General features: G+C 55.5%; 2 protein-coding genes across 3 annotated transcripts; one reads left to right on the plus strand and one right to left on the minus strand.

The window, feature by feature from the left end:
- Positions 1-3: 3 nt before the first annotated feature.
- Positions 4-3,252, plus strand: LOC111556097 (sarcoplasmic reticulum histidine-rich calcium-binding protein; the record flags this gene model as incomplete). The annotated part of the gene is made up of 6 exons (XM_026453117.1): positions 4-988; positions 1,064-1,134; positions 2,045-2,113; positions 2,362-2,416; positions 2,890-2,926; positions 3,113-3,252. Coding segments are annotated over 6 exons (1,254 nt in total), but the record flags the coding sequence as incomplete, so codon positions are not given.
- A 159-nt stretch (positions 3,253-3,411) lies between these two features.
- Positions 3,412-12,784, minus strand: LOC113223715 (liprin-alpha-3-like). Of its 2 annotated transcripts, XM_026453118.1 has the most exons (9): positions 12,709-12,784; positions 11,756-11,956; positions 8,424-8,486; positions 6,171-6,346; positions 5,666-5,763; positions 5,262-5,437; positions 5,105-5,173; positions 4,709-4,880; positions 3,412-4,358 (listed from the first exon to the last, which is right to left on the minus strand). In XM_026453118.1, exons 2-9 carry the CDS (start codon positions 11,942-11,944, stop codon positions 4,300-4,302), a joined length of 1,002 nt encoding a protein of 333 aa, XP_026308903.1. In that variant the 5' UTR covers positions 11,945-11,956; positions 12,709-12,784; the 3' UTR covers positions 3,412-4,299. The 2 variants fall into 2 exon arrangements, with proteins under 2 accessions (XP_026308903.1, XP_026308904.1); XM_026453119.1 differs by lacking the exons at positions 8,424-8,486; positions 11,756-11,956; positions 12,709-12,784 and having other exon boundaries at positions 3,412-4,202; positions 4,287-4,358; positions 6,171-6,707.
- Between the last annotated feature and the right edge of the window lie 210 nt (positions 12,785-12,994).

Raw genomic sequence — 12,994 nt, forward strand, 5'->3', positions numbered from 1 at the left:
CATGACCCCAGCCACAGACACCGAGGCCACAAAGAAGAAGAAGAAGAAGATGATGATGATGATGATGATGATTATGATGATGATGATGATGTCTCTACTGAGTATGGACACCAGGCCCACAGGCACCAAGACCACAGAAAGGAAAAGGATGAGCCTGTCTCAGGTGAACACCACAATCATGTCCCTGACCACAGGCACAAAGGCCACAGAGAAGAGGAAGAAGATGAGGATGTGTCCACTGAACATTGGCACCAGGGTCCCCAACGTGTCCACCATGGCCTTGTAGATGAGGAAGAGGAAGAAGAGGAGATCACAGTCCAGTTCAGCCACCGTGTTGCAAGCCACCAACCTCAAGGCCACAAGAGTGATGAAGCGGACTTCCAAGATGAGTATAAAACAGAAGTCCCCCACCATCACCACCACAGAGTCCCCAGGGAGGAAGATGAGGAGGTCTCCGCTGAGCTTGCCCACCAGGTCCCCAACCACAGGCAAAGTCACCAAGATGAAGAAACTGGCCATGGTCAAAGAGGGTCCATCAAAGAGATGAGCCATCACCCCCCAGGACACACAGTGGTCAAGGATAGAAGCCATGTGAGGGAGGATGATTCTGAGGAGGAAAAGGAGAAGGAAGAGGACCCTGGCTCCCATGAGGAAGATGATGAAAGTTCAGAGCAGGGAGAGAAAGGCACCCACTATGGCAGCCGGGACCAGGAAGATGAGGAGGATGAGGCGGAAGGTCATGGCCTCAGCCTGAATCAGGAGGAGGAAGAAAAGGAAAACAAGGAGGAGGAGGAGAAAGAAGAGGAGGAGAGGAGGGAAGAGAGGGCTGAAGTTGGGGCCCCACTGAGCCGAGACCACAGCGAGGAGGAGGAGGAGGAGGAGGGGCTGGAGGAAGATAAGCCCCACTTCACCATCATCCCCAACCCACTGGACGGGAGAGAGGAGGCTGGCGGTGCCTCCTGTGAGGAGGAAAGCGGTGAGGACACAGGTAAGTGGCCTGGGCTGGTGTGGGTGTGGAGGAACCGAGTCAGCCTGGGTCACTGCTGCCCTTCTGTCCCCGCAGGTCCACAGGACGCTCAGGAGTACGGGAACTACCAGCCAGGGTCCCTGTGTGGCTACTGCTCCTTCTGCAATGTATGTCCCCAGCCCAGATCCACCCACCAAGGTGTCCCCAGAATCTGTCCCAGGGGCCCTGGGGTGGTGCTGTGGGAGGGCTCAGAGCAAGGTCAGGCCAGGGTCAGTTCTGAATGAAGAGATCCTTATGCAGGCATGTGAGGTGAGGACAGACTGAAGGCTGGGAGGCTGGGGAGGAGGCTGGGGCAGTGATTCAGGTAGGAGAGGACAAGACCCAAGCTGCATCTTGGGGTGTGGGGACAGAGACAGGGGTCTGTGGCAAAGAGTCGGGGGAAGGAGGGACGGCACAGGGGCTGATAGGCTAGGGGGAGAATAGAGAGAGGAGGTGGAGAGAGCACCTGAGCCCACCCTGAGTGGGGGACATGGGGTCACCATGACATAGAAAACCAGGGGCAGGGTCGGGCATGGTGGCTCACCCCTGTAATCCCAACACTTTGGGAGGCCAGGGCAGGCGGAACACGGGGTCAGGAGATCGAGACCATCCGGGCTAACATGGTGAAACCCCGTCTCTACTAAAAAATACAAAAAATGAGCCGGACGTGGTTGCATGCACCTGTAATCCCAGCTACTCAGGAGGCTGAGGCAGGAGAATCGCTTGAACCCGGGAGACGGAGGTTGCAGTGAGCCAAGGTTGTGCCACTGCACTACAGCCTGGGCAACAGAGAGAGACTCCCTCTCAAAAAAAAAAAAAAAAAAAAAAAAAATGGGAAAGGAAGGAAGGAAGAAAGGAAACAAACCAGGGCCAGCGGAGGGGAGAGAGGCTGATTTGGGGGAGCAGATACAGAGCTCAGTGTTAGAGATAAAGAGGGCAGAGCCTGGGGAAGCGTCCAGGGTGCAGGGGTGGACCAGGGGCAGGTGTCTCCCAAGTGGGGTTAGAGTTTCCGTCTAACCAGGCTCCCCTGGTCCCCAGCGATGCACTGAATGTGAGAGCTGTCACTGTGATGAGGAGAACATGGGTGAGCACTGCGACCAGTGCCAGGTGAGACCTCACCTCACACTCAAGGCTCCACTGGGCCTTAGGATGCACCAGGACCCTCTGAGGACCCCCACCCCTAAATCCTGGCCTCTGACCTAACCCCTTACCCCGATGCAACCTTGACTCCACAAGCGATCCTGACTCCAACCTTAACCTAGACCTAGCCTCTGGTCCGGTCTGGTCCTGGCCCCATCCTAACTCCGCCCCCGGCCACGCCCCACGCTCACTCTCTCTCCCGTCCCCACCCCCAGCACTGTCAGTTCTGCTATCTCTGCCCGCTGGTCTGCGAAACGGTCTGCACTCCAGGTGAGCATGGTCAGGGCCCTGGAAAAACCTGAAGAAGGTGTCAGGCCCAGCGTGGTGAATCCTGGTGGGGGCGGAGCCAAACCTGACGGACTGGCCCGGAAGACTGGTGGGGCGGGGTTAAGAGGGGAGGCGTGGCCAAAGCTGTGAGCACGTGGGCCGCGGGACCTGGCTCGAGGAACACCAGGTGGAGTTGCTGAAGTCAAGGGACAGAAATGAGTGGAGGGCTGAGGTGCAGGCCTAGAGCCTAATGGGCGAGGTCAACTCAAGTAGGAATCGAAGGGGCGGGGCTACTGGAGAACGGAATCACCCAGAACGAAAAAGGGGTCCAGTAGAAGGGATTCAGTTTGAAGAAGGAATTAGGGAATTAGAGAAAAGGAGGTGGCGCTAGCACTAATCTCGCACGCTATACTGAGTGGCCACCTAATTTTGCTCGTGCAGTAGCCCTCAAGCCTCTTTTTTCTGCTCTCCCACAGGAAGCTACGTCGACTATTTCTCCTCGTCCCTATATCAGTAAGTGTACTGGGGGAGGAGAGTGTGTAAAACCCCGTTTAGAGAAGTGGTTGTCTCGCTATGAGTTATCGGACGACTCTGGGACTCCATTTCCTCGTCCATGAAATGGGCAGGTTAATGATCTCTAAGCGTCCTGGTGTGAGCTTTGAACGCCAGCTGTTTAACTTCTGGCGTCCTCCTCTCCAGAGCCCTGGTGGACATGCTGGAAACGCCGGAACCCTGACCCAGTCGCTCGACTGCGACACAGCGGTACCTCCCTTTGCCTTCCAACCCCTTTCCATGAGCCATATTTATTTCTCTGAATAAACGTGCTCCCCGAAACCTCATTGTGAGACGTGGAGTCTGGGAATCTCAGGGCATCAGGTAATGCGAGTAGGCTCTAGGGACCTGGACCTAGACTTGAGGGATGAGGGGCCTGGACTCCTGGCTCGAGGAGGTTGGTTGAACACGCCCCCCTACCAAAAAAACATATCAGTCAACAAAGGAGCTTTTTGAAACAGTTCTCTTTACCCGTGATCACTGAGTGACGCCTGGGGCGGGGAGGCCGACCGAGAGTCGGGGGCGAGGGCTCCCCCACTGCCCCCCTGCCCCCACGCCACGTCGCCCAGCGGCATCGTGGAAAGAGGATTCTCCCATGCAAACCCCGGAGCCAGAGGGGAAGGGGGAGCGCCATTCTGCGCCCCCTACCCCTGGGGCACGGACACGGCCACAGCACGGGGGGCGGTGAGGCCCCGGGGACACGAGACACGGGGGAGGGAGAGGGGACCCCGCCCGCAGATGACCCGGGGGACCGGCGACCGGACGCGGCGGGGCGGAGCTGAGTGGCACAGGGGGCGAGGCTTGTAGCAGCGAGTCTCCCCTCCCCTCCTTTCGGACGAAGAAGGAAGACTTGGGCCCCGCAACTGGGCAGGAAAAAGGGGAGGGGCAGCCTCTCCCCGCATGCGGCCCGGAAGGGAAGCCCCGCCCCCTTCCCGCGGGTAAAGGACACCCGTCTCCCAACAGAAACTGATCAATAAATTACAAAGTAGAGAAAAGGAAGGCGGACGTTTGGGGCGGGATTTCTTCCTGCCCGCTTCTTCCCCCTCAGTCCAGTTCATGTGGTTTGGTTCAGGCCCCAGCCCTGTGCGAGGCGGGCGCGCGCACGCCCGCTGGTCTGTACAGATGGTCCAGTCCTAGGCGCCAGCTCCCCCGCCCGCTCTCCCCGGCGAGGCCACAGTCCGGGCAGGAGAGGGAACAGCCCAACCTCGGGAAGATTCTTCCGTCCGAGTGAGGTCACCTGCATGACGCCGGGCAGCGCGTGGAGCAGTGAATATCCACCGTGCCGCCCCGCACCCCCAAGGTCGCCCAGCACGGTCCTCACCTGGAGGCCTGCACTAGCAGGAATAGGTCCGGACCGAAACGCCGTCTGCCCGGGAACTCCCAGAAGTCTGGCCTGGAGGGAGAGCGAGCAGCGGTTCAGCCTGGAGTACCCTCCTCCCTGTTCCTCTCCAGGATTCCTCCCTTTGGACTTCCCTTCCCGATGTCACAACGATCGCCGGGCTCCACATGGGTTTCCCTCCCTTCCGACTCAAACTCGCTTTGGGCGAGTTCACTCCCGCCTTGGGAAGGGGGAGTGGGATTTATCCATTTCATCCTGAGGGGGGAGTCCGGAACGTTGGAGCAGTCCATTCTTCAGGGGTGGGCGAGAAAGGACTAGGCCATTCCAGAACCTGGACTACTGAGGTGGTCCATGTCCAACCCAAGGGAAGAGAGGAGGGGATGTCGCATTTGGGAGCCCCCCACCTTCTGGCTGCAGCTTGCGGAGAGGGAGCCCCGGAGAGCCCAGGGCTCCTGCTGCAGCCGAACGAAAGTTGGGGGGCAACATCTCAGCTGAGTCGGGAGTTACGCCTCGGAGGTCCTTCTCCCGGAACATCTTCCGCCAGGATGGGGAGCGGCTGAAAGACTTGGCGCTGTCCTAGGTATAGGAGCCGGGCAGCCGGTGAGGGACTCGGGCCTCGTCTGACTCCGCCCCTTCCTTTGACTCCACCCCTCTCCGGGTCGCACCTCTCCCTTAACCCCGCCCCTCTCCTGGCCCCGCCTCCAACTGTAACTCCTTAATAAAGTCAGGCCCCGCCCCCTCAGCGCCGCCTCTCGAGGAGCCGCTGGGAGCAGAGCCCACTGAGCTGCTGCCGCGCCCACCTCGTCCAGCCGCCTGTCTGTGCCTAAGGAGATAAGGTTGCTGAATTCCTTCTCCAGGAGCTGCCGGGCCTGGAAAGAGGAGGTGGAGGGGGCGGTTGGAGAGTGCAGTCTGCGAGGTGGGGACGCCTAGCATGCTCCAGGCCCAGCGGCAGCTCACCTGTGCATTCTGCGTGGGGATCTGCAGGAGCAAGGCCAGGTCGGAGTAGTCGAAGGTCTCGTCCAGGGCGAGCAGTGCCCCGTGTACCCCGCTCTCCGTGAGGTTCGTGGCAAATTCTTTCAGGCCCAGCCCGGACACCCAACCCATGACCCGCTCATTGGACCACACCATCACGTCTGGGGACGGAAAGGACCCTCAGCCGTGCCCCTCCCGTGGCCTGGAGAGTTCAGTTTAGCCCGTACCTACACCTCCATTTCCTCTCTTCGGGCCACGCCCCCCACGCTGGCCCCACCCCTCGGTTATGGTGCCAATCTTCTTCTCCGGCCTCTCCCCACCCCCTCTCCTCCCCATCCAGCTCTACACCCTCCACCTGGCTCCCAAAGGGGCCCTTACACTCGACTTACCTCGGATCTGGGTCTGACTTTCTTCCCGCCTCCGCTCCAGGTCCTTCCGGTCATAGTTAAGCCGTTTCAGGCACATAATTCCATAATGTAGACTCACCCTGAGCAGCAGGAGAAGTGGAGTCACGGATGAGCCTTCCAATCCCCCTGGCTGCTGCTCCTACGGGTCCCTCCCCACTGGCTGTGCTCTTCTTGGAAAGGGTGGGGAGCTGATCGGTTCTATTGACTGTTGACCGCCTCAGGAGGTGAGGCATTTTCAACAATAGACACTTCCTACTGGCCAGCCTGGAGGGGATACAGGGTTAACTAGCCAAGCCATCTCAGGATCTGAACTTTTCCTGTGGACCATCTCATTGGTGAAAGGGGCACAGAGTGAGGATTTCCTGAGAACTCAGGCTAAAAGGGCCAAGATAAGCCTAGGAATCTCCCATGGCCAATCCCATTGGCCAAAGACTCTCTGGGGTGGGGCTTCCCTTTGGACTGTACCCATTGGCCAGGCAGCCCCCACCTGTGAAAGCTGTCCACCATCTTGAGTTGGCCCCGGAGCTCCTTCTTGTTAAGGTGATCTAACATTCGGGCATCCACCAGCGACTCCATGAAGTAGCTGCGGTATTGGGGCAGCCCCAGGCTGGGCAGCCAGTCGTTCCCCACCCACTCGTGGTTCATGTCGCCATATGCCAGGATCTGGGGCCATGGGCAGGTGAGGGAGGAATCAGACCCTCTGGCCCCTTCCCACTGTGCAGGAGAGGGGTGCAGTCCAACCTCCCAATCCAAGGTTTTTTCCCACCCCATAGTAGCACAATGACCAATCTCTGCTCAGGATAATGGACCAATCCGGAGCTGTCTCCTAGTTCTTCATGACAACATATACTCTTGGCTACTCAAACAGTGGTCCCGAGACCTAGAGAATCGCCATCACCTGTGGACTTCCTGGAATTGTAGAATCTCAGACCTTATTCCAGGCCTGCTGAAGTCGGTATCTGCATTTTCACAAGACCCTCAGGTGATTTGAAATATACATTATGTTTATTTTTTAATTTCTTTCTTTCTTCTTTTATTTTATTTTATTTCTCTTTCTCTTTCTGACAGAGTCTGCTACGTCACCTGGGCTGGAGTGCAGAGGCACGATCTCCTCTCACTGCAACCTCCCCGTCCCAGGTTCAAGCAATTCTCTTGCCTCAACCTTCGAGTAGCTGGGATTACAAGTACATGCCACCACACCAGGCTGACTTTTGTATTTTTTAGTATAAACGGGGTTTCACCATGTTGGCCAGGCTAGTCTCGAACTCCTGACCTCAAGGGATCCACCCACCTCAGCCTCCCAAAGTGCTGGGATTACAGGCATGAGCCACTGCGCCCGGCCATATTTGTTTATTTTTTTGAGACAGGGCCTTACTATGTTGCCCAGGTTGACCTTGGCTTCTTGGGCTCAAGCGATCCTCCTGCCTCAGTATTCCAAGTAGCTGGGACTACAGGTGCGTGCCACCCCAATACCCATTAAATTTGGGGAAGCACTGCTTTAACTCTGTCTCAGTACAGTCCAACGTCACTACACCCCCAAGTCAGGACAATGGATTCTTTCAAGGCAGCTCTCCCACTAAGAAAGGGCCATCACTCTTGCAATGTCCTGAAAATACTTGTCTAATGTTGTATCTGGCCCAGGACAATATTCCAGGTGAGCCCCAAGTCCCTCATGCCTTTCAGCATCAGCACAAAATCCACACCTCCCCCTGGCTGGAAATATGTGATCTATGACCACAGTCAAACATAATTCCTCTGTGGACAGTCAGCTCATGCCTCTTGATTTTTCTGTTTGTTTATTTGTTTGGTTTTTATGAGACGGAATCTCACTCTGTCACCCATGCTGGAGTGCAGTGGTGCAATCTCGGTTCACTGCAACCTCCACCTCCTGGGTTCAAGCGATTCTCCTGCCTCAGCCTCCCAAGTAGCTGGGATTACAGGCGCTAGCCACTGTGCCCGGCTAATTTTTGTATTTTTAGTAGACACAGGGTTTCACCATGTTGGCCAGGCTGGTCTCAAACTCCTGACCTCAGGTGATCTGCCCACCTCAGCCTCCAAAAGTGCTGGGATTACAGGCAGGAGCCACCGCGCCTGGCCGCCTCTTGTTTCTTGAGAACAAAGTGTAGCTCTTCCTCCCAGTTTCTTACTCAGCCTGGCTACCTCACCACCACCACAGCCAATGCTTCCTCCTTGGCCCTGGTACACTGAGCAGTCCATTGTAGCCCCGGCCCCCTCCACTATAGGGACACCTGCTGCTCAGCGTCTCTCCTAAGCTACAGAATTGAAGCCCCTTAGAGCCCCCACAATCCACGATGATGAAATGGTCCATGCATAAGGCTGACTATGCAACAGTCTGGGCTTCCACATCGCATCCCCTCTACCCTCCCCACCACCAAGCCATAATGGAACAGTCCAGAGCCAAGCTTGGCACAGCGCCCCCCCATGGGGATGATGGCATGTTCTGGTGAGGACAGGGGCAGGGCTCGGAGGAGGAGCATCCATGCGTCGTGCACAGCCTGTTCATGCGCTCACACCCCGCCCCGCGTCCCCTACCTGCTCCCAGCTGATCTCCTTGGTCTCCTGACCCGTTAGTAGGAAGAGGGGAGAGAAGGGGTGAGTTAAGGGGCAGGCAGAGGAGGACGCAAGGAGCGGACTTAGGGATGGCCACAGACTCGGTCCCTGCCCCCACCCCCAAAGAGGGTTAGTGCCACCCCCAAGGCGGCCGGCAGGGGGCACTCACGGGCTTGGTCGTGGCCGTAAGGGACTCCATCTCCTCGTGTGTCATCCACACGTTTCCTGTGGACTGAGGGGCAGGGAGTGTTAATGGATGGTGGGAGAGGGCTTCGCGTGGGGGAGGGGAAGGAGGGTGTCCTCCTGAAGGCCCTGGGCCATACGTTTATGTCCCTCCTGCTTTCTGGGACAAGCAGTAACAGAGAAAAGGAATGATCCTTGTTATCGGACACCTGCCATGTACCGGGCAATGTGACTTTGGAGTTGAACAAATTCAGGTTGGAATTGGGACCCTGCCATGCATTTTGCTGTGTGCCCCTGTGCAAATGACGTCACCTCGCTGACCTCACACAGAGGTACAGAATGAGGATTCAAAAATGGGGGGCAGACATAGCCATGGGGCAAATGTTTAGGGGTTGTGGGGGGTTTCACATTTATTGATCTTCTGCTCCCAACAACCCCACAAGTTAGGAATCCATACAAGGATAAAAACATTTATGTATCTTCTGGTGAGTGTCAGGCACCAGTCACCGTCATAGGGTGTGGGATATGGCTAGGGACACAACAGACCCTTTTCATCGAACTGGGGAAGAAATAATCAACATATTTTAAGTATGTTGGGGAAATTTGAATACAGATTGAATAGTCGATGAAATTAACAACTGTAGTCAGTTGCGGTGGCTCACACCTGTAGTCCCAGCACTTTGGGAGGCTGAGGCAGGCACATCACTTTTGGAGTCTGAGATTAGCCTGGCCAACGTGGAGAAACCCCGTCTCTACTGAAAATACAAAAATTAGGATGAGAGATGGGGTTTCGCCATGTTGCCCAGGCCTGTAATCCTAGCACTTTGGGAGGCAGAGGCAGGTGGATCACCTGAGGTCAGGAGTTCAAGGCCAGCCTGGCCAACACTGGTGAAACCCCATCTCTACTAAAAATACAAAAATTTACTGGGCATAGTGGCCTGTGCCTTTAATCTCAGCTACTCAGGAAGCTGAGGCAGGAGAATCGCTTGAACCAGGGAGGTGGAGGGTGCAGTGAGCTGAGATCTCACCACCGCACTCCAGCCTGGGCGACAGAGTGAGACTCCGTCTCAAACAAAAAAAAAAAAAGGAAAAGAAAAAGAAATTAACAACAATGTGAATGCCCTTAGGTATGATAAAGGATGTGGTATTTACAAGGAAGAAAAAGACCCACTAGGCCAGGCGCGGTGGCTCACGCCTGTAATCCCAGCACTTTGGGAGGCCGAGGCGGGCAGATCACGAGATCAGGAGATCGAGACCATCCTGGCTAACATGGTGAAACCCCATCTCTACTAAAAAAATACAAAAAATTAGCCGGGCTTGGTGGCAGGCGCCAATAGTCCCAGCTACTCTGGAGGCTGAGGCCCAGGAGGCGGAGCTTGCAGTGAGCCGAGATCATGCCACTGCACTCCAGCCTGGGCAGCAGAGCGAGACTCCATCTCAAAAAGAGAAAAAGACCCACTAAAGTAATTTTGGAGGCTAAGCTGTTATCATTACCTCAAATGACATTCAAGTACAAGTCTCTCAGCATCCCCAACCTGAAAATCTAAAAATCCAAAATGCTCCAGAATTCTAAAAATTTTTTTTTTTTTGGATGCAGTCTCTGTCACCCAGGCTGCAGTACAGTGGGACAATCACAGCCCACCGCATCCTCGATCTCCTGGGCTCATAGGATCCTTCCACCTCAGCCTCCTGAGTAGCTGGGACTACAGGTATGTGCCACCACATGCGACTAATTTTTGTATTTTTAGTAGAGACGGGGTTTCGCCATGTTGCCCAGGCTGGTCTTGAACTCCCGGGCTCAAGAGATCAGCCGCCCAAGGCCTCCCAAAATGCTGGAATTACAGGTGTGAGCCATGGCACTTGGCCCTAAACTTCTTCTTCTTTTTTTTTTTTTTTTGAGACGGAGTCTCGCTCTGTTGCCCGGGCTGGAATGCAGTGACTGGATCTCAGCTCACTGCAAGCTCCGCCTCCCGGGTTTACGCTATTCTCCTGCCTCAGCCTCCCAAGTAGCTGGGACTACAGGCGCCCGCCACCTCGCCCGGCTAGTTTTTTGTATTTTTTAGTAGAGACGGGGTTTCACCGTGTTAGCCAGGATGGTCTCGATCTCCTGACCTCGTGATCCGCCCGTCTCGGCCTCCCAAAGTGCTGGGATTACAGGCTTGAGCCACCGCGCCCCACCGGCCCTAAACTTCTTAAGTGCTGATGTGAAGCCACAAGAGGAAAATCCCCCACCTGACCTCATGTGACAGATCACAATCAAAATGCAGTCAATACTTTGTTTCATGCACAAAGTTATTTAAAATATTGTATAAAATTCTTTTTAGGCATGTGTATGAGACGCATATGAAACATAAATTAATTTCATGTTTAGGCTTGGCTCCCATCCCCAAGATATTTCATTTCTATGCAAATATTAAAAAAAAAAAAAAAAACTTTTTAAAATCAGGAATTCTAAACACTTCTGGTCCCAGGTATTTGAGGTAAGGGAAAGTCAACCTGTACTCCCCACTCCCGCCACCCTCCACACACAACAGAGCAGGTACAGCAAAAGGTTGAGAATTGCTGAACTGGGTACACATGATATCCTGTATGTTTGAAATTTCTCGTAATAAAAAGTTGAAACGAGGGCCGGGCGTGGGGGCTCACGCCTGTAATCTCAGCACTTTGGGAAGCCGAGGCGGGTGGATCACCTGAGGTCGGGAGTTCGAGACCAGACTGGCCAACATGTCAAAACCCTGTCTCTACTAAAAATACAAAAATTAGCCGGATATGGTGACGGGCGCCTGTAATCCCAGCTACTCAGGAGGCTGAGACAGGAGAATGGCTTGAGCCCGGGAGGGGGGGATTGCAGTGAGCCGAGATCGCGCCATTGCACTCCAACCTGGACAACAAGGGCGAAACTCTGTCTCAAAAAAAAAAAAAAAAAAAAAAAAAGTTGGAATGAAAAGATAAAATAATTAGAAGGCAATAAATGCTATGGGGAAAATTAGAAGGTGCTGATATGCTGGAATGATGGGGGAAACTAGTTTAGCTGACAAGTTAAGGAAAGCTTCTTGGAGGTGGTGACATTTGAGTGGGACAGCAAATGCCGAGGAGAGGGGGAGAGTCAGGGAAGGAGGTAGGCTGGGCCCCTCCTGGAGTACCACATGGACCACAGGCCAAGTCGGGAGCAGAGGGGAGGCTGAGGGGGTGAGAGCCAATGAGAAGCAGGGTCGTGGGACAGAGGAGTGAGCAAGCCCAGGATTGGCTAGACTGAGGGCAAGAGGCGGGGCCCTGAGGAAGCGACGGCTGGAATTGGCCGCCCCGCCGGACACTCACAGTGCGAGAGGAGGCGGGGGCCGAGGGCGAGGTGAGCGAGACCATCTCCTGGATGGCGAGGCGAAGCTTGAGTCTGTGCAGCGGGTTGCTGATGCCGATCTCGCGCTGGATCTCTGTGTCTGACAGGTTGGCCATGATGGCACCGCTCTTGACATTGGCCCGGCAGGCGGCCACGTACCAGGCAGGCATGCCTACCCACAGCTGCAGCGGAGGAACGGATGGACAGAGGGGACAGAGGAGGAGAAAACCGGAGAGATGGGGGGACAGGGGGGGGGGGACGGGGGGGGGGGGGGGGGGGATGAAACAGTGACGTGGGAAAGTTTGCAGGGAGAAGAAACAGGACAAGGAAAAGAGACGTGGACGAGATGAGGAAGAGTCCAAGGGAGACAAATGGCCGGGGACGGGGGTGGGGGGAAGAGAGAAAGAAAAGACAGAAAAGAAAGAGAAAGAAAGAAAGAAAGAGAGAGAGGAAGGAAGGGAGGGAGGGAGGGAGGGAGGGAGGGAGGGAGGGGGAGGGAGGGAAAGAAAGAAAAGAAAAAGAAGGAAAGAAAAAAGAAAAGAGGGTGGGGAGAGACAGGAAGCGGGAGACAGGGAGACATCGGCAGGGCGATCGGAGACATGAGGAGAAATACGGGGGATGACAAAAGCGTGGTCAGAGATGGTAATCGTGCCGAAAAATAGAGACAGAGAACCCAGAAAGAGAGAGTAGAGAGAACGACAGGAGACCATGACCCAGGTGGGCAAGGCCAGAGCGGCAGGGGGGGAAGGAGAAGGAGAAAGAAGCTGTTTAGATGAAGAGGAAGGCTGAGCCGTCCTGGGTCCTCACCTGCCGGCCCATGGCCACCCCCACCTCTGGGCTAGAAGCAGGGTGGCGCCAGGAGGACCAGGCAGCCCCTACCAGTAGGGCTGTCACAGGGGTTGGGGACCAACAGGGCATTTCTGGGCCCCAGTACCTCCAGCCAGGACACCACGGTGGGCCCGTCCCAGGCAGCAAAAGGTAGGCCCTGGCGGCAGGCCTCCTCCAGGAGTTCATGCCTGTAGGGGTGAAGGGGCCAGGATAGAAGCTGTCAGGGGTGGAGTCCCCCTGCTCTGTGGATGGTCCGCATCACCACACACACACGCACGTACGCACGCACACACGCACCTTTTATGAATGTATAAAACACGGCAGAAGGTCAAAAAATACATGTGAATATAAATCCTCTCCCCCAACCCCTATCAAAAGAGAGAAAAAAGAAA

This window comes from Piliocolobus tephrosceles, unplaced genomic scaffold (genome assembly GCF_002776525.5).
Source record: "Piliocolobus tephrosceles isolate RC106 unplaced genomic scaffold, ASM277652v3 unscaffolded_42329, whole genome shotgun sequence".
NCBI classification, from domain to species: Eukaryota; Metazoa; Chordata; class Mammalia; order Primates; family Cercopithecidae; genus Piliocolobus; species Piliocolobus tephrosceles.

What these genes read in the sequence shown, in the direction of transcription:
- LOC113223715 (XM_026453118.1), bottom strand. Translation starts at nt 11,944, where the DNA reads ATGCCTGCCTGGTACGTGGCCGCCTGCCGGGCCAATGTCAAGAGCGGT. An exon ending in TCCCCACGCAGAATGCACAG is followed by an intron (nt 5,174 to 5,261) that starts GTGAGCTGCCGC and finishes TCCTCTTTCCAG; the next exon opens with GCCCGGCAGCTCCTGGAGAA. An exon ending in CAGACAGGCGGCTGGACGAG is followed by an intron (nt 4,881 to 5,104) that starts GTGGGCGCGGCA and finishes TCCTATACCTAG; the next exon opens with GACAGCGCCAAGTCTTTCAG.